Genomic DNA, 25,507 nt, shown 5'->3' on the forward strand with positions numbered 1-25,507 from the left:
TATTGATTAGCTCAAATCAGATGATAGTAGTGGGCAAATGAACCCCACCTTTTCTCAAAATCAAATCGAGGATCAAAAGTTCGACTTCTGATTTTCTCCAAACTAAGACAAAGCATCACCTGAGAGAACCATTGTATCAAAGTAGGAGCAGAAGCATCTTTCCATTTCAACAGAATAGCCCTTCTGGCCAATAATGTTACCTTTACTTCTCTTCGTTCAAATATGATTTTGCTACTATTGAAACCTCTGATTTGCATTTTGATGGTGCGTTTTCAGGCCAATTGAGCAATCTGGCACTTTGCTGTCTCTGAGGGAATTTGGTGAGGTTTCAAGCAGTGTGTGCAGACTAGAGGCCAAAAAGCCTGCAGATGGGATGAGAGCCCACAATCGACTCCATTTCTCGCCGATCTCAGAGTAAAGCATCATGCAAGATTGAAATCAACGAGGTCAAGAGCAGAAGGCAAGCAGATGTTCAGCCCCATCTGCCTGCATTTGATTGATATATATATCAATGCAATCCTCCAGCTCCTCCTCCTCTCACCCTCCCCCCCCCTCAATCGCTTGCTGCTGCCAGAAGCAGGTGCTTGCATGTGACCAATCTCCTCTTGCTGCTCCTGGAGGAAGGTGCCTGAATGTAACAGGTCTCTCTCGCTCGATGCCGTTGGACTTTTAGGTCTCGGGCAAGGTTTAATCAACGCTATTTGTGGATTGGATTCTGTAGTTCATGTTATGACGTGTTTCTGATTTCTGGTTACTTTTTTTTTAAAAATGCTATTTTGATCAAGGCGGACAGGCCCTGCAGCCTGCAGTCAATGAACGACACAGCACTAAACTCAATTGAACTGAACTAAACTGAACATACCTGGACTGTTTCACTGACTTTGTGGTTTGATGTTTTATATTCTGTGTTTTTCGCTCATTTTTTCCTCATGTGCAATACGTTCTTTTTTTGGGGCATATTGTGTTTTTGTTTTCTTTGAACGGGTTCCATGGCACTTCTTTGTTTTATGGCTGTTTGTGGGAAGATGAATCTCAGGGTTGTATACTGCATACATACTCTGATAATAAATGTACTTTGAATCCTTAATGAGGTATGATCTTATAGATGTATAAAATCATGAGAGCCATACATAGGATGAATACAGTTTTTCCAATGTAGGGAATGAAATAACTACTGGACATAGATATAATGTCAGAGAGGAGAGAATTAAAAATAACATGAGGGTCACCTTTTCACCCAGATGGAATGAGTGGCCAGAGGAAGTGATTGAAGCAGGTATATTAACAATATTCAAAAGAAACTTGGACAGATATATCAATAGGAAAGGGTTAGAGCGACGTTTCCAACCTGGGGTTCATGAACCCGTCAGTTAATGGTAGGGATCCATGGCATTAAAAAAAAAAGGTTAGGAGCCCCTGGTATAGAGGGATATTGGCCAAACGTAGGCAAAAGGTCAACCTTGGGAATCTTGTTCGGCATAAACCAGTTGGGCCGAAGGGCCAATTTCTGTGCTGTATAGCTCTATGGTTCTATACTAAAATTGATCATCTGCCCAGCACACCAGAAGAGCAACAATTCTTCTGGTTAATAAGACTAAGGCTGTATTACCTTTCAGGTGTTTACTGTCTTCATCTTCCTGCTGTAGCCTTTCCCATTGAGAACTGAAATATACAAAATAGTATTTAACTAATATCACCCGAGTGTTTTATGAACAATTTCATTCTATGCTCTCTAACAAGGGAACAAAAGCTATAATTTAATTCTCAAAAAATAATTCTCCTTTGTCAATTAGAGACTCAAGTCATTTTGAATAAACCATTTCAGGCATACAAGGTAATATACCCACAGACAAAAAAAAACTTCCAGACAACTGTACACCTTTTTCAAAATCACCAAGATGACAAAGTTCAATAATGCCATCACAAATCGGCTGAGTTGCCAAGTTTTACTACTAGATCTTAGAAGTCTCTATATTTAGTACACAAGTTGATTCCAAGTACACTGAATTTGTTTCCAGTGCAAAACAGGTCAGTTACCCCTCAATTTACAAACAAAGCAGTTAAACAACTTCAGATTTGATTTTTATTTGCCAGATTCTACTGCTGGTATAAAAAAAAACTTGTATGAGCTATTGTCTCATTCATGAGTTAGTTCTAAATTAGCAATCTGACTGAACTTTATTTGTTCCCTATGGAATTAAAAAAACACAAACATGGCTATAAATGTATAAAGTTTACACCTATAAGTCTTCTTAGAATGAACAGAATCCATAGAAAGAATTTTGGATATTTCTGCTTTAAAGATATAGATCAACTTTACTATTAAATATTACTATCAAGCTTCAGGTCCCAGACTACTCTAATTGTGTCACAGATTAACCTTATTCTTTACTGAAGTTCTGCATCAGCTTTGTCCAGTTGATAATAGCTCCATTTCCAGAAAACACCACATTCAAGCCACATATTTACAAGTCTATGTGCTGCTCAGTACACTATCAAGAAAGTATTGCAGAGCCTTTGTTATTGTTTCATTTATAAGATTACCTTGAAATTTCTCGAAGATAAACAGTCTGCATCGCCTTTTTAAGATGTGGTTCAATGTTTCTCCACAGTCGACGAGTATCCTCTTCTTTCACTTGTGAGAAAAAAGGTTTTGCAAACATAGCATCTGCATTTCTTATTCCCACTCTATACCTTAACAGTAGCTCATCAATAAATCTAATAGTCACCTCTAAAATGGCAGGGATGGTCTCTAACACAAGAGATTCAGCAAATGCTGGAAATCTTAATCAACACACACAAAATACTGGAGGAACCCAGCAAGTCAGGCAAACCCTATGGAGAGGAAAATACAGTCAATGTTTCAGACTGAAACACTTCATTAGGGATGGTCTCTAATGGCATCTTTTTAATTTGCAGAAGACATTTTTAAGCATAGGGAAAGGGCTCTGACCAAGTCTATATTGGTCTCTTGGTAGAAGAGATTTAACTTATTTTCCTTCATTGCTTCCAAAGTCCTGAGGAAAGCCCTGAACTTCACATTTCAATTAATCTAATTAAAATTTGTAAAACGTGCATTTTCAACAACATTTCTGTTAAGCTTCAATACAATGTTAGAATATCAATAATAGTAGTCTTCTTTGTTTAATGAAGATGATTCAATTTTACCAGCAAATAGATAAAATGAACTTCAGATATTATTTTCAGTATCTTTTATAAAGTGACCTCAGCAAGGCAACCACATCAGTTATAGAGAAGGCAGAAAAGAGAGCAACGAAAATGTGATGGAGTAAGCATCAGCTGCCAAGGAATCACAGGGCAAAGCACAACCAGAAAAAAAAAATTGCATTCATGTAGCATGGAAGGAAGACAATAAAATACCCAGGTTTACTTTTTTAATTTAAGTCCTTTAAATCATGAAACATACTTTATCTTCCAGCATCAACTGATTTTGGCAAGTTTACTACAGAATCAAAATATGAGTCCTAGAGAAGTACAGCACAAAAACAATCCCTTTTGGCCCATCCAGCCCCTACCCAGCCATTTTAATTGCCTACTCCCATTGACCTGCACAGGATCTACAGCCCTCCATACTCCTACCATCTATGAACCTATCCAAACTTCTCTTAAACGTTGAAATCAAGCTCGTAAGCACCACTTGCGCTGGCAGTTCATTCCACACTCTCACCACCTTCTGAGTGAAGAGGTTTCCCCTCATGTTCCCCTTAAACTTTTCATCTTTCACTCTTAACCATGACCTCTGGCTGCAGTCCCACCCAACATCAATAGAAAAAGCCTGGTTACATTTACCCTAGCTACACCCCTCATAATTTTGTATACCTCTCAATCTTCTATGTTCCAAGAAATAAATTACTAACCTATTCGATCTTTCCTTATAACTCAGGCCCTTCAGACCCAGCAACATCCTTGTAAATTTTCTCTGTAATCTTTCAATCTCATTTGCATCTTTCCTGTTGGTAGGTGCCTCAAACTCCAAATTAGGCCTCACCAATGTTTTATACCACTTCAACATAACATCCCATCTCCAGAACTCAATACTTTGATTTATGAAGGCCAATGTGCCAAAAGCTTTCTTTACAACCCTGTCTATCTGTGCCACCACTTTCAATGAATGAGGGACCTGTATTCCCACATTGCTTTGTTCTACAGCACTCCCAATGCCCTACCATTTACTGTGTTTTTATCTATTATCACTTCTATCAGTTACTCAACTGACTCACTGATGACTAACCATGCAACTCAATTTCCATCATTGTTGTCTAGATGCGCACTTAATAGCTGTAAACATAGTATATCTGGATTTAATTTTAGTCTCTAGACAAAGTCCAGCCAGTGAACCAAGAGCTCCAAAAAATATAACCTAGAAAAATAAATTAAATGTGCAGGCTGGAAGATAACATTTCTAATGTATAACTGTAATACATAGAGAAATATCATTTGCCTTGATTACCTCATAAATGTTGCAGAAAAACAATTGTGTGAAATTGAAACAGATCTGGCTGGTGTATTTGGTACTCAACAGATCCTATATTCAACTAAAAAAACAACTATCTCTTCTTTGGATACCAAATTACAGATCAGGACACAAGAGAACATTCAATTTCCCAAGAGTGTGTAAGGATTTCTGACATTAAGCAACCAACTGGTGGGAAGATGAGGCAAGCTTCAAATGACAGAGGTTTCAGGTGAAATCTTTTAAGAGGGATACAAGTTAACTCACATATAGTCTGATGATTCTCAAAAGTAAAAAAAAATAGAGCAAAATCACAATTTAAATACACTTGGAAATACAGGAGAATAAAACACACAAGGACACTAGCCATTTAAAAGGTAAATGACTGCCAAGATTTCAGTCCTGTGAGGTCAAGGATTAGGGATAGATCTGACAGGTCTTATTCTGCGAAATTCAGCTATTCCAATCTAGTTTGCAATTTTGGATATCATTTCACACAAAATTTGCCTTTCAAGAGAATACCTCTACTATGAGCCAGTTATTGCTTTATTTACTTTTGTCAGCTCATTTCTGGATGACACCATTTGAAATCTGCCATGTCCTAATAATGAGGAAAAGAAATTTTGCAATCGTACCCTAAAGGACACATGAATACTTAAAATAAAACTAAACTATTACAGGAGATCATTGTATTTATTTTCAGTTCCTCACGATTGCTACTTTTTAAAAGTACAAATGACTTACCATTTCCTTTAATAACAGGTTCGCAGAACCTTGGAAAATTTAATGCAGCCTAAAATAAAATGTACACACACAGATACCTCAGTAAAAGTATATTAAATCAATTGAATTCACTTCTAAATATTCATCCAAATTTGCAAGGAACCATTAACAGCTTCTACCATCCTTCTCAATGATTCCTTCATAACTCTACGAAATTTTGAGTTTTCTGTGAAAGCTCAGATATTCAGAAATTAGTCTGTTGTTTAGCCCACCCCACTGACATTGGACTCATCATGGCGAACTACATAATAAAGCAGTGGCAATTCCCATTACATAAGGAGATAAATCTGGGTAAATACCTTAGATTAAACTTGACAGCACAGACAACTTCCCTATTCACTTCAGTGAAAGGTTACAAAAAAGTTCACGACAGCTCTCACAGCTGATAAAACTGGGAGGGTGCAAATATCATAAATTTCAAGTGTTTCATTCGTAAGTTTTATGGCTTCGCCCAATGACGCGAGCTACTTCACAGAAGCTCATCATCAAAGATGAAGCTGGCCCCTCTCCTCTTGGCAGAAGCAAGTATAGTGCAATTCTTCAGCTTCCAGCAAATGTGCATGGCTCACCAATGATTTCAAATTCTGGATTAATACCTCAATTCCCATTTTCTCCTGAACGTATAAAAATAATTGATGAGCTACTTTCAAGAAGCAGTGACTCAGAGTATTCCATTTCCCCAATAGCTAACAATGAGATATGTATTAATCGGGAAGATGGGTGAGAAAGTTACATGCTTTGTAATATTTTCTACATCCTCTCTGCAGTATAGGGTACACTTCTGAGATTGACAATGAGACACACTGCTGAGTACTGGGAGCTATCATCCATATCAAAACATACATTTCCCCTGAGAGTGCTACATCCTACCAGTGAGGTGCCAAATACCTCACAGTGAGAGAATGTATTTTCCCTAGTATTACTAGCTGTCAACTTCAATGAATTCAAAATATCTTAAAATAAACAGACCACCAAACCACTTAACCCCAATTCTAATCATTTTTTTCCCTCACTACTGGTATTTCAATGCTATCTGCATGTGTTCTGCTAAGCTGATCCTACTATTCTCATGAAAGGTTGGTCTGAAAATCCAACTGTGACGCTCTTGGTAGAAGGAGTTTGACCTGCTGGTTTTCAGTACTTTGTGTTTCATTTCAGTTTTTATCTACAATACTTTACTTTGGTTTTAGAAGAAAATGTGGTAATATATCATTTATATTTAAATGTCCCTGGCATTTCAACAGAATATATTAAATGATAACACAAATAAAAAAAGGCCTAATTAAAAATAATTATATGACCTTGCATGAAAGGAAAAACAAAAGAAAAAAAATCATTGGAATGCAGAACATCCAACTTGGACACCATTGTCACCTCTTACAGCTGACTACATCAACCTGTCTTCTGAACTAAAAAAATAAACTGTTGGGGCATAGCTTTGAATACGCATTCAGCAGTCACCCAGGCCAACAAAGTGGTAGTGATAGCAAACAATCGATATAACATAATTTCAAAATTGTCCTCAGATTTTATATCATGAATCTTTTTTTGCGACACCATTTTTTATTCCACCACAGTAAACTTCAACCATGAATCACCAAAAATGTCCAGTAATCCTTACCAACCCATGGTTTAAGTTGTTCATAGTTCTTTAAATAAATCTCCTGCATGCAGCTAAAAAATGAAATACTCAAAATTTACAGTCAGCTAACTGAACACAACCAATCTCTATAACTACTGCAGTTGAACAATGAACACTTTTCACAATACAGGAATGGTGGTGATACATTTCCCAGCCCACAATCACACACACACACACACACAGACACACACACACACTTCCAATCTACAAAACCTGTTTTGTTAGACAATATTCCAATTTTGTCCATGTGAAACCTTATGTCCATATTTAAGCTAGATTGTTAAGATGCCAGCACATGCACATGCTAGAACTACTATGTGGATTTTCAGAAAGTGCCAGTAGCACATCTGTCCTTCCAGTATGCCAATGAAGTTGCCACTGAATCCAACATCGGTCTGGAAATTTGACAGGGTATGTGGGGTGGTGAAGAAAATATACCTTTTCCTCCATTGATAATTTCAAACAGTTAAGAAAAAACTTACCAGATGCCGGAGCTCTTTCAAATCCCGACACACAGTATAAAATACTCCAAGCAGTATGTTAATGTAAGAGGTGTAAAATTCTGCAGAAAATTCCAGGGGATGATCATGTGAAAGAATTTTCAGGAGTTCATCTGAATTTAAAAAAATATATATTTCAATTTATGGAAATTTCCGCAATACATTGCATTTTGTGTATTAATCCATAGTGGATTATAGACAAATGTCAAACTGTATGAAGGAAACATTGCTTAAAATACACAAAAACAGAAATTCAGTGATTCACTACAGTATCTTGTTCTAAAAAATAGATAATACTTCTAAAATGCTTCAACAGAAATCAGTTATACATTAAATAATAAACAGTGTATGGTTCTAAATTGGGGGAGGTGTTTAAAGGAAAAGACAGGAGCTAAGGGGTGTCGATTGGAATAGCTGCTGTCAGACAAGTCCACATCTGGGAGTTGTTTGAAGACCAACTGGTCAGAGCTCAGGATGATCTGATAGAGAGTAAGTTCAAGGATGGTAAAGTACAGGAACCTAGAATGAACCAAGAGGTCCTAAATTTTGTCAGAAAGGAAAAGGAAGCATATGTAAGGTTTAGGAAGCTAAGATCAGACTGGGCTGCTGTGCAATATAAGGATAGCAGGAACGTGCTCAAGTAGGCAATCAGGAAGGGCAAAAAAGGCCATGAATGTCCTTGGAAAGCAGGACGAATGAGCATCCCAAAATTTTGATACAAATTAAGAAAAAGAGGAAAACTAATGAGAGGGTAGGTTCACTCAAGGATAAAGGAGGGAATTTGTGTGAGGAGTCAGACCAAGTGGCTGAGTTACTAAATGAGTATTTTGCATCAGTATTTACTGAGAAGGATTTGGAGGATATTGAAAACAGAACGGACACAAATCTAGCCTGATCTTCCCACACAATCTACTGAAGGTTAAGTCAAACAAAAGAAAAACTTCAAGTTATAATGTGGAATCATTTTGATTTTTAAAAAATGACAAATAATAAGGAAATACACATAACTGAATCCAGTATAAAGAAATGCTCTACTATTGCCACTGACTACGATAAATAGAGTCCCTTATACTCAGCCTACATTTCTAATTTTGAGAATGATAAAAATCATTTACAAAACAAGGTCAAAGTTTCTGAAGTCAACTGCAAGATAGTGGAAAGTGACAGCATAGTTAGATTACCATATTTAAAAGCCTAGTGATTGACATTATAGTCCTTGCAAACCTATCATTTATAGTTTCAGCTCTACATCTGCTTGCCATTTCCAAAGTACTCTTAGTACTTTGTCAAATTATTTTGAGGCAAAACCGAATTAGTGGGGCTTTTTGTTTTCTTAAAGAAGCAATCAACCAATGCACTCACCAAATAGAACAAAATAATATTCGTTAAATACAGGGCTGAGACAAGAAAAAAATTAAGGATGATGTTCCATTATTTCACACAGGAAAAATAACATGGAATTTCAATCTATTAAAGTGCTTTGACTAAAATCAATTTCAAGACAATTGCTTCAAATTACATGATTAGAGAATAAAAACAGAAAAAAAGAGGCACATAACCTTTGTTGTAATCTGGAAAATACAAAGTTAGAGGCTCAAAGCAGCCGGTACTTGGCCTAAACTTTTCCCAGACAATTTCGCTGATGAGAAGAACAGTGACATTGGTTTCGGCCTGTGAAAAAAAAACATTTGATGATGAAGTTATTGCATGCATATGTTAAAAAAAATCTGGTTGTGCTCAGAATTCATTCTAATTAATTGTACTGTAGTTATTTCTTAGTCCTATTATGTGCTAGAATTATGTTTTCTTTCAATATTTATTTTAGTGCCTATTTATTGAATTAACATCAAGTGCTCAAGAGATATCACTTTAGGTAGTTGTACCAGAGAGCAACTTGAACTCAGAAATAAAATTATGTTTCTATCAGTGCCCAAAAATCCAGCATCCTTATTTACATATATACAATAACTAGAGTGAAGAATTCCAAAGGTTCACAATGCTTTGAGTTGTACTGATGCTAAAAACCCATACTTCATTTGTACAACAAGCTCAGATGAGAACATTGAAGAGAATTGCGAAGGAACAGGATCGACAACACATGATGCCAGTGTTGGCCACAATGCTTATTTAGAATTTAAACTAATCGCACCTGCCTGTACATGGCCTATATCCATCCACCTTCTGCCTCTTCATGTACCTGTTGAACTGCCTATTAAATAGTGTTATCATATTGCTTCCAGCACCTCCCCAGCAGTGCATTCCAGGTACCTACCACTTTCTGTGAAAAGAAACTTCCTTTGTAAATCTCCTTTAAACTCCTCTCTCTCACCACATAGTATTTGCAGCAACACAGACAAAGGAGCTGAAGGAACTCAGCAGGTCAAACAGCATCTAAGAAGAGAAGTTAAACAGTCGCTGTTTTGGGCTGAGATCCTTCATCAGGACTTCACGTCAGGATTCAGCAGTCATCTCCTGTTTCTATGTGCCCCTCTGGTATTTAACATTTCCACCCTGGAAAAAAAAGACTATCTACCCTCTTATGCCTCTGATAATTTCAACTTCTTCCAGTAGATCACCTCTCAGCCTCCAAAGTCCACAGAAAACAATCCGAGTTTGTCCAACTTCTTACAGCTAATACTCCTCAATCCAGGGAACATTCTTCTTTAAAGCTTCCACATCTTTCCTATAACGTGGTATCCAGAGCTACACACATTATTCCAAATAAGATCTAATCAAACTTTTGTACAACTGTAACATGACTTGCCAACTTTTATACTGAGTTCTCTGACCTATAAAGGCAAGTATGCCAATGTTCCCTCTTCATCACCCTCTCTACTTTGAAGGAACTATAGACTTGCACCCTATGATCTTTCAGTATATCATTGCTCCTCAAGAGTCCTCTTACTTACCATATACTATTCGCTTACATGTAGATTCCCATAGTGAAACACCTCAAACTTGTCCAAATTAAATAGTATCTGACCAGATTCCACGACCATCTGCAGTTCATTCCAGACTGCAACTGTCCTTTAGTTGAAAAAAATGTCTCTCACATCCCCTCTGCACCACTTATCAACTTAAGTGGATACTTTCTGGTCATGGACCCTTCTGCCACGCAGAAAGATTCATTAATATTCACCCTATCTAGGCCTTTCAGAATATTGACTACCTTTATGAGGGCCCCTTTCAGCCACTTATGCTCCAAGGAAGGCAAAACCAGCCTTTTCAGTCTCTCCTTATAACTGAAAGTTTCTATCATAAAACAAAATGTTCAGGAATGTCCTTCCTATAACAATTTTCCTATAGTGTAGCAACCCAAACTGCTATAGCCTAATCATTGCTTTATAAATGTGTACTAAGATAAGCATCCTACCACCCTGCACATCTGTGCTGCTACCATCACAGATCTTTAGATTGTACATCAATGTTCCTTAGTTCCTTAATACTCCACAGGGACCTTAACATTCATGATGTACCATATGTCCTACCCAAATTAGACATCACACTTTAGGATTAACCTCCATCAGCCACTGCCCTGCCCAGCTTACCAATATCATTCCCTACTATTGACCCAGTCATGGATCCTACCTCAGTAATTTCCTTGATAAACTGCCTCAAAATGCATTTCCACTAATGAATTTGTGCATCACCATCAAAGCAAATATTTGTTCTCCACCTGCTCAAAGCTGCAGCAACTCTGAGGTAGTAATTCCTAAATGACAGTTTCTTGTTTATGGTTTTGACTTTCACAATATTATATACTTTGCAAGCACTTAAGATTTCTTTCCTGGATGGATTTAGTGCCACTTTGAAACCATGCCATCTGCTAGTTTTCGCAAATGTGAGTCAAGTACTTCAAGTAGCAAAATTATCAATTTTGTTTATATTTATGCTCATTTAATGTGGATAATACATAATGTCTGTATTAGGAGGGTAACATTAAAGATTTGAAATAATATTCTAAGAAATCAAGAAATGTGAAACGGTAATGGTGTTTCAGAAATTGCCAATACTTAACGAGTTACATACTAATTCTTGAAATCTCAAAAATCCTGGCAGCAGGTTTGCATCCATTTCTCTTAGCTGCTCTGCTTTGTCCAACACCTGAAATGAGACATTTAAATTTTGAATGAAATAATTAAGAGATATTTCCTGAAGATCAATACTAATCTTTTAACTTGCATGCAGGTTCCATATTTGTCACTTTATCCATAATCATATCATTTTAGAAATCCACTTCTATAAGCATGAAGAGTACCTTCCTAATTAAGCTGAGAATATTTGTAGTATTTCAACTAAATGCGAGTAATTACTGTCTAATCATCAAATGTTCATTAATGAAAGCTCTTTAGGGAAGGCAAGTAGTTTTCTTCTATGCACTGGTTATTCAATAATGAGCATAACTGAGATGTTCAAACTTGCACTATGTAAACCCATGAATTATCCTCCACAGACTGGTGTTTATTCCTACTTCTCCTTAATGAATATTAATGCTCTGGATGGAGCTTAAAGAAAGGCCACATACGCAAGACCCAGAATAATTCAGCTCTTTAATCATAACTTGCTTGCAGTTAGTGATATTTTGGAACATGCAGGTTCAGGAAGGGACATGGCTGTGGTTTATTCCTGAAACAGTTTCAATTATGATTGGCAGGCATACCTATAGCATTTGTAGCAAAACATTCAAATTGGATTCTAGATGTATTCTTTTGAAGAAAGAAGAATTGATTTGCATCAATGCCAATAATAGTTACATTTATTCAATAATATGGTAACCAGTTTATCCAGGACTTAAATTACTTCGAAGTTTAGAAACTCATTCCTAGTTCTTGACATTGGCCAAATTTTCTCCCATATCTTCGCAATCTTTTTTGCTTGTATCTCATGGATATGAGGCTGCAAAATTACATTTTATATCTCATCTATTTACAGACCTCATATCTATGTTATAACTAAGCGACCCTATTTTTATCTCTGTAACATCACCAACTCCATCGTCGTCTCAGCTCTGAAACCCTCAATGGCTTTATAACTTCTTAACTTCACTACTCAACACTTTTCATCATTCTTTCTCACTCTTATCTAAACTGAAGGCCATTTAAATTCTACTGGGCAATCTACTGTGCATTTCTGCCATTTACCATATTATTTCAGATTTCCACAACAATTTGTCACTCTTCTATGAATGCTAATGAAGAAATTCTGTTTTTCTTTGCTGTAGAACAGAACATAGAACAGTACAGCACAGTATACACCCTTCAACCCACAATAGTCATAGAAAAGTACACCACAGAAACAAATCCTTTGGCCCATCTAGTCCCTGCCTACTCCCATTTAAATTGCCTACTCCCATTGACCTGCACTGGGACCATAGCCTTCAATTCCCTTTCTATCTATGTACCTATCCAAACTTCTTTTAAACTTTGAAACCAAGCTCGCATGCACCACTTGCACTGGCAGATTGCTCCACACTCTCACCACCTTCTGAGTGAAGAAGTTTCCCCTTATGTTCCCCTTAAAGTTTTCACCTTTCACCCTTAACCCATGATCTCTAGCTGTAGTCCCATCCAACCCTCAGTGGAAAATGGCTCTATACCCCTCAAAATTTTGCATACCTCTAACAAATCTCCTCTCAGTCTTCTATGTTCCAAGGAATATAGTCCTAACCTATTCAATCTTTCCATGTAACTTAGATCCTACAGACCCGGCAACATCATGGTAAATTTTCAGTAGTGTGCCAATCTACATACACTGCTCCATGATCAATCTAGCCCTTCCCTCCTGCACAGCCCATAACCCTCCATTTCTCTTACACCCACAAGCCTATCTATAAGTCTCTTAAACTTCTATTCTGTATCAGCCTCCATCAGCACTCGCAGAGTACATTCCAGGCTTCTGCCACTCTGTCTAAAAGCACCTACCTCTAACATCTCCCCTAAATATTCTTCCACTCAATTTAAATGGCTGTCCTCCAGTATTGTCCATTGCCACCCTTGGAAAAGGGCGCTCTTTCGCCACTATCTATACCTCTATCAAGTTGTCTCTTATCCTCCTTAGCTCCAAATAAGATAACTATATTTTAAGTTGTTACCATTATTATTTTCTTTCTCCCTTCTTCTGATTAGGTACCTATAAAAATTGCATTCATAACCATACTTCTACAAAAATATTTCAATTTATGTGATATGGATTCCAATTGAAATCTCATCCTTTACCAATTTGATCTCATCTCCAAGACAGTGTTCTTTGAATAGCTGTGCTGATCACAGAAATACACTCACAATATAATGGGATCTTCTATACATTTTCTCAAACACATTTCTCCCAAAATCATTCCTTAACACATCTGAGGATTTTCTTTCTTCTTTCAAATGTGCAGGACAAAGAGTAGGTTCTTTGATTTTGTTTTTTGTCATTCTATCCTTTCTTCGGATTTTACCATACAGTGTTTTTACTATCTCCTTTGACCCCAAACAATTAATTAACCAAGGCCTTAGCTTTCCTAATTTCCCATGCATCTTTCTCACTTTTGAAATTTTCCACTGGAACTGCTCCACCTCCCCATTTCCAGGCAGCCCAAACATTCCTTCCAGCTGAGAAATCAACACTTTACTTTTTTTTTCTCATTTAGTACATTGTATCCACCATAGATAACATAGTTCCTTTCCACTAGGGAGGGGGAGAGGTGGAGCCAAACATGGACTGGGAGATACAGCACTTGGATCAGCAGTTACAATTTTGAAATTTTGCTCTATGTTCTGATCTCAGGATGCTGTATTTCCAGTGATGTACAACGAAAGTAGAGAGCAGCACTGATCTTTTAATTAATCAATTTACGATTTTCCAGTCAATGCAGAGCAAAACTATTACAGATAATTCTACTACTCCCACTTGCAGTTTTGCTGGACCCATCTATTGTTTATTCCTCCCATTAGCATCCTGTTGCCTTGATTCATCATTTTCTCATTTTAATGCCTCTTCCTACTGCTCTAGCCCAAGTTTCCCTTTCTGTTCTTTCCTCTATAGATCATTTCCCCGTTTGCTTGTTGAAAACCTATTACATCCAATTTTCCACTAAACATCAGTAACCTAATATATGAAATTGACTAAGCATTTCCAGAATTTTCTGCTACTATGTCACATTTCCAACATTTGCCACATTTTCTTTTTATCTCGATGTAATGCTCCACAATAAAGTAGCTTCTTGGCTCACTGTCTTAGAACATAGAACGGTACAGCACAAGGAATAAGCCTCTCAGCCACCATGTTGTGCTGACCATGATTATAAATTAAACTCATCTCCCTGCACTTGATCCATATCTTCCATCCCTGCATATTCATGACTGTTTAAATGTCCCTTAAATGCCATTATCATATCTGCTTCCACCACCACCATGGCACCACATTTTAGGCACCTACAACTCTTCATGAAAAAAAAATTACCCGGAACATCTCCTTTAAATTTTCCTCCTCTCCCCTTAAAGCTACGTCCCATTGTATTTATCATCTTTACTCCAAGGGAAAAAGACAATCCACTCCATCAAGCCTTTCATAATTTTACATACTTCTATCAGATTTATCTCCAGAGGAAACATTCCAAGTTTGCCCAACCTCTCCTAATAGCTAATGTTCTCTATTTCAGGAAGCATCCTGGTGGACCTCTTCCACACCCTCTCCAAAGCTTCCACATCCTTCCTGTAATACAACAAACAGGACTGCACAAAATACTCCTAGTGTAGCCTAATCAAAATTTGATGCATCTGCAACATCCTGACTCTTATACTCCATGCCATGACTCCGGTAGAACTGCCCTACACATTTTGCATCAATGCTTTTTTCCCTGGATCCTCACTTATAATTTCAAAATATCTACTGTAATTTTAAAACCACTTACAATGTAGACAGTTTGATTGAGCAGATTTTGTTCACGGACCACTTGCTTATATAGTAGAACAAACTCATTAAGAGTATTACATCGCAAATATGATGTGCATTCATTATCAGACAGCCAACTACCCTGCAGCTGGTTAAGTATTTGTTCGAAAAGCATTCTTGAGGAAAAGCATTCCACACAGTTCACAATTACATGGGGAAACTGCAAAGAGACACAAAAAAAGTATTAGTGACAATAATGGCAAAAAGTAGAAAAGCATAAATTCTCCTTACATACTTCCAAAGTACAGCAGAATATACCACCCTTCGGCAAGGTTCAAAGGATTTGGCTTTTCTTTACTGGATTAAACACAGATACTGAGGCTACAGTACCAAGTTTCCTAGGCCTGGGGTCATGAAGAAATCAAGATTCAGCCAGTAAGCAGGTGAAAAAGTTCAAGGATGTTATATCTAATGAGATCTATTACTCTCTTTACAACATTCAAGTCTATTGCCACCAATAATCCAAAGTTTACCCACCATAGGACAATATGGCCGTAGTGGCTAAAGGAATCAGGGGTATGGAGGGAAGGCTGGCACAGGGTTCTGAGTTGGATGATCAGCCATGATCATACTGCATGGCGGTGCAGGCTCGAAGGGCCGAATGGCCTACTCCTGCACCTATTTTCTATGTTTCTAATCTCGGTTGATTAGAAAAATAAAATAAGAATATCAAATAATCTTGTTATTCAATTCCCTTACTATATAGTGGCAGAAAGGCATAGGAAATTCTTTGCCTTCACATCTGACTATATTTAGTGTCATAATTCTCTCATCGTACTACTCACTTTCCAGAACCAATCTGTGGCCAGAATACTTTCTTTACCCTAAACATTTCAGTAACTATCAACAAATCTCTGATAGTCCACAGCCCTGCTATTTGAACATTTCAATAGTTTTCCAACTGGCTCACAGGCAATGTTGCCTTTGCTCTTGTAAAACCCACCTGATATTCCTTTCCCACATTCCCCTGAAATCCACCTAGGCTACTATTACTCTATGTGCTTTAAATTTTCTGGTTTCACTGCAAAGTTTATTATAATACTATATAATATATTTTAAAAAGTGGGCACGTGGCCAAGTGGTTAAGGCGCTCGACTAGCAATCTGAAGGTCGTGAGTTCGAGCCCCAGCCAAGGCAGCGTGTTGTGTCCTTGAGCAAGGCACTTAATCACAAAGTGCTCTGCGACGACACTGGTGCCAAGCTGTATGGGTCCTAATGCCCCTCCCTTGGACAACATCGGTGTCGTGGAGAGGGGAGACTTGCAGCATGGGCAACTGCTGGTCTTCCATACAACCTTGCTCAGGCCTGCGCCCTGGAGAGTGAAGACTTTCCAGGTGCAGATCCATGGTCTCGCAAGACTAATGGATGCCTTTATTTATAATTAAAAACTAGATTTGAAGTCTGCTGTGATATAGTTGTGATAGAAAATCTAACAATCCAAAAAAATATGCCAGTCTGTCACCACCGAAGTCCCAAGCATGCTATGTCATCAGAACTGTTGATATTTACCAATACTAGACTTGTGTCAACTGCTAATTACCATAAGACCATGAGAGATAGGAGCAGAATTAGGCCAAATGGCCCATTGAGTCTGCTCCACTATTCGATCATGGCTGATTTATTTTCTCTTTCAACCTGATTCTCCTGCTTTCTCCCAGTAATCTTGGATATCCTTACCCAGACTTACTAATTAAGAACCTATTAACTTTTGCTTTAAATATACACAATTAGTTGGCTTCCACAGTTGTCTCTGACAATTAATTACAAAGAAATTCCTCATCTCTATTCTAAAGGTTGACCTACTATTCTGAGGCTGTGTTCTCCCACTATTGGAAAATCCTCTTCTTATCCCTCTTTATAGTGCAAACCAACCTTCCACTACAATTACTTGAAAGGACACCTGTTCATTTGAAAGATAGCTTAGGTCATTTTCTTTGTTCAAATAGTTTACCCTTCTTGAAAGAAATTCTAGGTTTAAGGTAAAATGGTCAAGATAATGGTCATGACCCAAAATGCTGACTATCCTTTTGTTTCCAAAGTTGCTGCTGAACTGCTGAGTTCCTCCAACAGCTTGCTTTTTACTCCCGATTCCAGCATCTTTGGCCTCTTGGGTCTCCAAGAAAAAATGCTTATAAAATAGTACAATGACTTAATTTTGTAAAGACAACATGATAAAGGAGGTATTAATACCTCCACAGTAAATGAACTGAAAACTGACATTACAGTATCAGTCTCACCATGTTAAATCACTTTTTTCAAAATAGGATTTTCATGGTGAATGTGCAAAGTAAATACTACATACAACAAAGTAAACGTCAGTGGATATGACTGAATGTTTTTACTTTGAACGCCAATTAAAATACAAGTGTTCATGTTCTACAGGCTAAAATGTTTCCTGCTGTTACTGATTCATTATCTCTCTCTTTTCCACTTTTTATTTTAAAAAGAGTCAAGGGATGACTGCAACATGTCAGAAAAACTTTTAGTGTTCACTTTCAAGTGAAAGGAACTGGTTGCGGATGGCTTCAGACCTATTGGTGTTAAAGATAATGAAAATATTTGTATTTATGAAAAAAATGCTTTTCAAAATCAAGAGAACATTCAGGAAGCAGTTAGTCATTGCACTACATTAACAACTGTTTTCTTAGCAGTGCTATGAAACAGAGAATGATTTACTTTTATTGAGGAAACTGTAGGTGACTGTGCACGATTGTTTTTTTTTAAATGTGGGTTGGATGTTGTACACAAGCTGACACGTATTCTTAATAGTGTGAGGCCCAATGGGAAACAAAGAGGTCCAAGTCAACTGGAGAATTTAATAATAAACTTTAAAAGCAATGTCAAGCTAACTCATATTGAATGGTTCAATAGCTTGCTTCTTCTGTAAGTAATCAATATTTCTTGGAAAATATATACTGTTGCAGATACTGGAATCTGCAGCAAAATCAAAAAAAGTTGAAATATCTCAGCCCAAGCAGTGCACGTGAAAAAAGAAACCAGTTAACATTTCAAGTCAAATAACCCTTCCTCATGACTATCATTGAACCAATATATCTCTAATCATTGAAATATACTTTCAACAATGGCTTATGGTTAAGAATGAGCAACTATGGCTTACAGACCCCTTCTAACTGGGGCACTTCTGGTTACACTTGCTAAACACCTTTTGCCTCCAAACAGGGTCACTTAGACGTTTTCCCACTTTTAAGAACATATTAGCCTTCAAAGGAGTGCAGTATACATTTACCATAATAATACATGAAGTTCAATAAGTAAATTATAAATACAGTGAATTAATTGGGCCATTAGTTAATTGGGGCAGCAGCTTATATGGGACAATGCAAAGAACAAAAACTAATTTTAAAAAATTGCCCGGATTCCCTGTTTATTTGGGACACTGTGCTGCCTAATTGGGGCACAAGACTATTGCAGAACAGGTTCTAACCAGCACTTGTGTAGCCATTAGGAGCTACACCATGCTTAGAGATAATAGTTTTTAAATAGCATCACTTGTGTGTGTTTGTTTAAAAAAAAAGTGATTTTTGTCACAGATAGTAATGCACTGTAAGGTTTCACTGCTAATGTAATGGTTTCTCTGTAGCAGCAATGTTTGGTTTATGACTAGAAATAGCGGGGCTTTGGAATGTGAGGGATTTTGTTCTTTCTTGTGGGTCTGGGAACAGGGATTTCGCAGTCTTTTGTCGGGGAGAGAGGAGGAGAGAAGACACGAATGGAGAGAGTTGGTATACCGCTGGATGGAGCAGACTTGGAGTGAGGGTCCGAGGGTTGGCTATGCTCAGAGGAGGTCAACGGGAAACCAGTGGACTGAACTGTGAGCTCCAACATTGCGAATTAGACTGTTTCATGAGAATGAGCCCTATTCTTTGTTTCTTTACTAAACATATAGTCAAATTAAGAATTAGAAAGCTCAATCATTTAATTGTGTATTGTGTATGGTTTATTTTGTAGTACTGATTTGTAACAGGGGACACATCGCACAGCATCCACTCAAACAAGATTTCTTAAGTTTGGCTGGGCTGAGGGCTGTCTTCCCCTAGATTAAGCCAATAGCCGAACCAAGAGTTACATACCATAATAACACATGAAGTTCAATAAGTAAATTATAAATACAGTGAATTAATTGGGCCATTGGTTAATCAGGGCAACAGCTTACTTGAGACAACTTAAAGAACAAAAACTAATCAAAATATTGCCGGGATTCCCTTTGTTTATTTGGGACACTGTGCTGCCTAGTTGGGGCACAAAACTATTGCTGAACAGGTTCTAACTAGCACTTGTGTAGCCATCAGAAGCTACACCATGCTTAGAGATAACAGTTTTTAAATAGCATCACCTGTGTACGTTTGTTTTAAAAAAAGTGATTTTTGTCACAGATAGTTGGTGAAAAACAAGCAGTAAGATAATTCTGAGCTGTTTTGCTCACTGTGGTTTCAAGCATTCACACTTAAGAGATGCCAAAAAAGCCAAGAATAAAATGAAACTATTTCACTACTTCAACAAGTTAGAAACTATGAAAAAATTGAAGGTACTGACAATCATCCTGAATGTTGCAATTAAAATGACGATTTGGAGAACACAATTGTAAATAGCATTGTACGAAGGCAGTCCATTATCTGCTCCAGGTGTCTGTGCTTATTTTGAATATATTAAATGAAATCCTGTCGATAACTACTGGGAATTAATGCACAGCTTTACAGCACTGTACTACTATTGGTAGTGTTCTAATTTGTTCTGTCTTTCACTTAAAAACATTATTTGTTGTTCACTTTGTCTTTTTTATATCTTTTAACTATTTCCATGAAGCTTCAGCTAATTAGGGCATTCGCTTAATTGGGCCAAAATGTACTGGCCCCAACGTGTCCCAATTAAATGGAATCCACTGTACTGGATCAAAGGGAAATTCCTCTTGGAGATTATTAATATAATAAAGGAATGTGGGAACACTGCCACCAGTAACTTCCCCTCCAGGTCATAAACATCCCAACTTGAAAATACTTTGACATGCTTTCATCAGTGCAAAATCTATGTTCTGAACTTTCAACTAACAGCGCTGCAAAGTACCTTAATTTCAAGAAAGCAACACTTTCTCAAGGACTATTAGGAAGGATCAATAGATGTCAATCTCCCTTGTGATGCCACATCCACAGATAAATATATGAAGTATTTTGAAAACTTCAAAAAAATGTTATTTTATAAGATGGTTTAAAGAGAAATCATTTCTGCTGGTTGGAAAGACAAGGAGTAGGAGAAAAGGTCTAAAAGACAAAGTCAGGTTTACAAGGAATAAAGTTAAGAAGCATATTGACATACATAGAAAGTTTGGAATTCTCTGCATTTGACAAGTGATGCTCGATCAAATGATAACTTTACATCAGAAATTGATAAGATTATGTTAACCAGATATTGGGGAAAAAGGGGCAAATGCAGGTATATGGTCTGAAAATAGTCAAGACCTCACCAAGACCCATGGGGCTAAAGGTCTTCTCCCTCTCTAACATTTAACACAAGAACGTGAGGAAAACTTCTTCACATCTGTTTTCTTACTCTACATATGATAACACTATCATTGATGACCCAAAATATTGTGTTCTACTTTAGCAGAATATTTTTCAGGACCTCTGAGCAGAGAAGAGTACCTGAACACAAGAGATTTGGCAGTTGCTGGAAATCAAGAGTAACAGACAAAATGCCGGAGGAACTTAGGTCAGGCAGCATCAATGGAGAAGAATAAACAGTCAATGCTTTAGGCCAAGACCCTTCATTAAGGTTGGAGATGAAGGAGAAAGAAGCCTTGAATATCTAAAAATGTTTCAATGATAACAGCAGGGTTTAGTTGGAAATGCAAATTATTGATGTTTTAAAAATATATTTTGAAATTAATCACTTCTCACATTACCATACTCAAAAATAATTATTTTCACAAGCTTTTTTACTTACCTTTAATGTCTTCAATAATGTTTGTATCACATAGGTTTTCCCTGTGGCTGTGTGCCCATATACAAAAATAGAAGGGTAGCTATAATGTTGAGGCTAGAATAAGGAATAAATTTTATAGAATTAAAATAATTAATGCCTTTATTTCAATATCCAAAACTGTGCATTTTTGTCTCCATTTAGAGTTTTAAATAAATTACAAATCTTACACTATGGATAAATAAACAGAATGCCTGTCAGAAACACAACATGTATTATACATCCATGTACATCAGCTATAATCATAGTTCAACAGACTTTTAATGAGAATTGTACTACTTTCAGCACAAAATCACATGAAATATTACTAAGTACAGTGAATTACAAACAAAATTCTGACAGAGGAACAGCAGGTAAGGATGAAGGGATTTTCTAAAGTCAAATATAACGTTATAGGACTAGCACTCAACAGTCAGCTGGGACTTTTCTAATATGCAATTGTTATTGCAACATAGATACAGTAAATATGTGAGCATGAATATTTTAAGTCTTGGTGAAGAACTACTGTAAATATTGGCTGGGACACTAAACCAAAATAAATGCAATGACAAGTTTAAAAACAGCAAAAGAGTAGTATAAGTATCTCACAAAAGCTGAAGGGCAATGAACTGGTAATGTAGCACATCCAGGAGGGTATGGAGGAACTGGATGCCAGCACTCACAGCTCCCATGATCAAGGACAGGCAAGGCATCAACGACAGAGATCTACACTGCATTATCTACAGCCCCAGAATGGTTCTCCAGGACATGGCCGAGGTGGTTTGGGATTTACCAGAAAGGTCAGCACATTGCCGGCTCTGATCCAGATATCGCAGCTCAAAAGTCCGGGTCAGGACTCCAATATACTACTGAAGGAGGCAGTACCGAGGGATCTCAGCGCTGGTGGGGGCAGTACTGAGGGAGCCTTGAAATGCCAATCTTTCTCTGAAGTGAGGTTTTGCCTGTATTTGTGCCTGACACTGATCTTAAGGAGAAACAGGAAGTTTTAAATTGTTTATTAATTTTTGGGCATTAAGGGGTACTCTGGAGTTGTACAAAATAATTTTTTAATCTATAAAATACTGAAAGCTGCTGCGCAGATTGACTCTGTGGTTTAGAAGGCATATGGTGCATTGGCATTCATTAATCATGGGATTGAGTTTAAGAGCCGAGAGGTAATGGTGTAGCTATATAGGACCCTGGTCAGACTCCACATGGAGTACTGTGCTCAGTTCTGGCCGCCTCACTACAGGAAGGATGTGGAAACCATAGAAAGGGTGCAGAGAAGATTTACAAGGATGTTGCCTGGTTTGGGGAGCATGCCTTACGAGAATAGGTTGAGTGAACTCGGCCTTTTTTCCTTGGAGTGACAGAGGATGAGAGGTGACCTGATAGAGGTGTACAAGATGATGAGAGGCATTGATTGTGTGGACAGTCAGCACCTTTTTCCCAGGGCTGAAACGGCTAGCACGAGAAGGAACAGTTTTAAGGTGCTCGAAAGCAGGTACAGAGGAGATGTCAGGGGTAAGTTTTTTTTTACGTAGACAGTGGTGAGTGAGTGGAATGGGCTGCCGGCAACGGTGGTGAAGGTGGATATGATAGGGTCTTTTAAGATACTCCTGGACAGGTACATGGAGCTCAGAAAAATAGAGGGCTATAGGTAACCCTAGGTAATTTCTAAGGTAAGGACATGTTTGGCACAGCTTTGTGGGACGAAGGGCCTGTATTGTGCTGTAGGTTTTCTATGTTTTTAAGACCTAATAGGTGAATCGGCATGCTCAGCAAGTCAACTTTCAGGAATCTATATCATACTGATCTTCAGACTGCAGGACCTCATTGAAAATCAATATGCTAACCTGTAGATGATGCAATAAGAACCAATCCCAATGGATTCCCACCCTTCCAAAACAGTCAGTAACTCTTGGGCAATTTGGGTGGAATAAAAGTTGTCCAAATGTGAACAATGAAATTTAAAATTATAATAAAGATAACATGAACAGAAAAAGCAAAATTATACTCCAAAATCATTTTTGCTTAAATTCTTCATAAACTAGTAACAAAATACAAAGTCATCCCTTTCCTCTATTTGATACTGATAAATTTAAAATAAAAATTACCTGTCCTAGTAGTGACAGCAGAGTCACAAGCTGAGAATCTCGACAAATTAGTTTTTCTTTCATCAAACTGATTTTGTCTTCAACAGATTCAGCATAATCAAGCTCAGTCATCTTTAAATATTTAAGAATGCCCTCCTACAGGCTACAAAATAAAAACAATTAACAACTGTAAAACTTAAACATCTTAGACTAAATATATTTAACATAGGTTTGTAGATAATAAATATATTAAGTTTATAGAAAATAAACACATCCCTGAATAACACACTCAAAAATCTTTGACACAAATAACCAAGGAAGCTTCCATTATCTCACATAATGGAAGATACCTTCATGATAATAGAAAATGAAAAGAAATACAGTGGGAACAGCACATTTTGGCCCATTTAAACAGCTGCCACAATTAGCCAAAGTTTCATGGAAATAGACAAAAAAGATATTTAAAAAAACACAAACTACTGTTTAACTAAGTAATAAATTATGTATTTAAATGAAATACAGAATAAACTAGAACACTACCAATATTACTACAGTATTATAAAACTATGTATTCGTTACTAATAGTTAGCAACAGAGAAATTCATTCAGTGTATGCTGATGTATTTTTTTGATTGACGGTAAATGAACAAAATCAATACAAACTCCTAGTGCATATAATGGACTGCCTTCATAGCCTTTCGACAACTGCAACCTCCAAGTTTCCATTTTCATTGTAACATTCATAATGATTGTTGATAATTTCAAATTCTTCATAATTCCTAACTTGTTGAAGCAGTGAAATAGTTTCATTTTCACTACCAGCTGTTTCTGTCATCTCCAAGCCTGTATGCTTGAAAATGCAGTGAGCAAAACAGTTCTAAATTGTCTTACTGCTTATTTCTCACTATCAATGACAAAAATCATTGTTTTTTGAACCCACACACAAGTGAAACTATTTAAAACTCTTTGTTCTAAGCACAGTGCAGCCACAAATACACACAACTGGGGCTAGTTAGAAACTGTTCGCTGTGGCGCCAAAAGCTTCCTGTTCCAGTTAAGTGGCATGGTGTCACAAATAAACAAAGGGAATCCCAGCTATTTTCTTGATTAATTTTTGTTCTTTAAGAGTTGTCCCAAATAAGTGGCTGTGCCAATTAACTGATGGCCTAAAAACAGAATCCACTGTAAACAATTATTCATATTTAACAAACATGACACAGCAATATCTCAGAAAAGAAGTGGGAGGTAAAAACAGTCAGTCCTAGTGCAAAAAAAGTTTTCTATGATTAGAGTATTTGAGAATGCATATTGCAGGCTGCAACATGCCTTGACGAAAATTGAGGAATGGCTGCAGCTCGATGACCTTCGTCTGGTCAAGGACAGTGAGGAGTTGATAGAGAGGAGTTACAGGCAGGTGGTCACACCGGGGCCACAGGACGCAGACAAGTGGGTCACGGTTAGGAGGGGGAAGGGGAAGAGTCAGGTAATAGAGAGTACCCCGGTGGCTGTGCCCCTTGACAATAGGTACTCCTGTTTGAGTACTGTTGGGGGGGGACAGCTTACCCGGGGGAAGCGACAGTGGCCGTGCCTCCGGCACAGAGTCCGGCCCTGTAGCTCAGGAGGGTAGGGAAAGGAAGAGGAGGGCAGTTGTGATAGGGGACTCGATAGTAAGGGGGTCAGATAGGCGATTCTGTGGACGCAGTCCAGAGACCCGGATGGTAGTTTGCCTCCCTGGTGCCAGGGTCCGGGATATTTCTGATCGTGTTCAAGATATCCTGAAGTGGGAGGGTGAGGAGCCAGAGGTCGTGGTACATATAGGTACCAATGACATAGGTAGGAAAAGGGAAGAGGTCCTGAAAGGAGAATATAGGGAGCTAGGAAGGGAGTTGAGAAAAAGGACTGCAAAGGTAGTAATCTCGGGATTACTGCCTGTGCCACGCGACAGTGAGAGTAGGAATGCGATGAGGTGGAGGATAAATGCGTGGCTGAGGGACTGGAGCAGGAGGCAGGGATTCAAGTTTTTGGATCATTGGGACCTCTTTTGGCGCAGGCGTGACCTGTACAAAAAGGACGGGTTACACTTGAGTCCTAGGGGGACCAATAT

The 25,507-nt window shown here is 37.7% G+C and overlaps 1 protein-coding gene across 2 annotated transcripts in view; it reads right to left on the reverse strand.

The window, feature by feature from the left end:
• orc5 (origin recognition complex, subunit 5) overlaps positions 1-25,507 on the reverse strand; it is an 89,672-nt gene that overhangs the window by 51,768 nt on the left and 12,397 nt on the right. For both annotated transcript variants that reach the window (XM_063072856.1, XM_063072854.1), the window contains exons 2-10: positions 23,425-23,566; positions 21,293-21,385; positions 15,294-15,494; positions 11,429-11,503; positions 8,959-9,070; positions 7,382-7,512; positions 5,219-5,267; positions 2,545-2,635; positions 1,610-1,662 (exon numbers count right to left, since the gene is read on the reverse strand). In XM_063072856.1, coding sequence (XP_062928926.1) covers positions 1,610-1,662; positions 2,545-2,635; positions 5,219-5,267; positions 7,382-7,512; positions 8,959-9,070; positions 11,429-11,503; positions 15,294-15,494; positions 21,293-21,385; positions 23,425-23,535 — 916 coding nt within the window. In that variant the 5' untranslated portion in view covers positions 23,536-23,566. The remainder of the gene's footprint in view (positions 1-1,609; positions 1,663-2,544; positions 2,636-5,218; positions 5,268-7,381; positions 7,513-8,958; positions 9,071-11,428; positions 11,504-15,293; positions 15,495-21,292; positions 21,386-23,424; positions 23,567-25,507) is intronic.

The sequence above is a fragment of the Mobula hypostoma genome, chromosome 20, assembly GCF_963921235.1.
Source record: "Mobula hypostoma chromosome 20, sMobHyp1.1, whole genome shotgun sequence".
NCBI lineage: Eukaryota > Metazoa > Chordata > Chondrichthyes > Myliobatiformes > Myliobatidae > Mobula > Mobula hypostoma.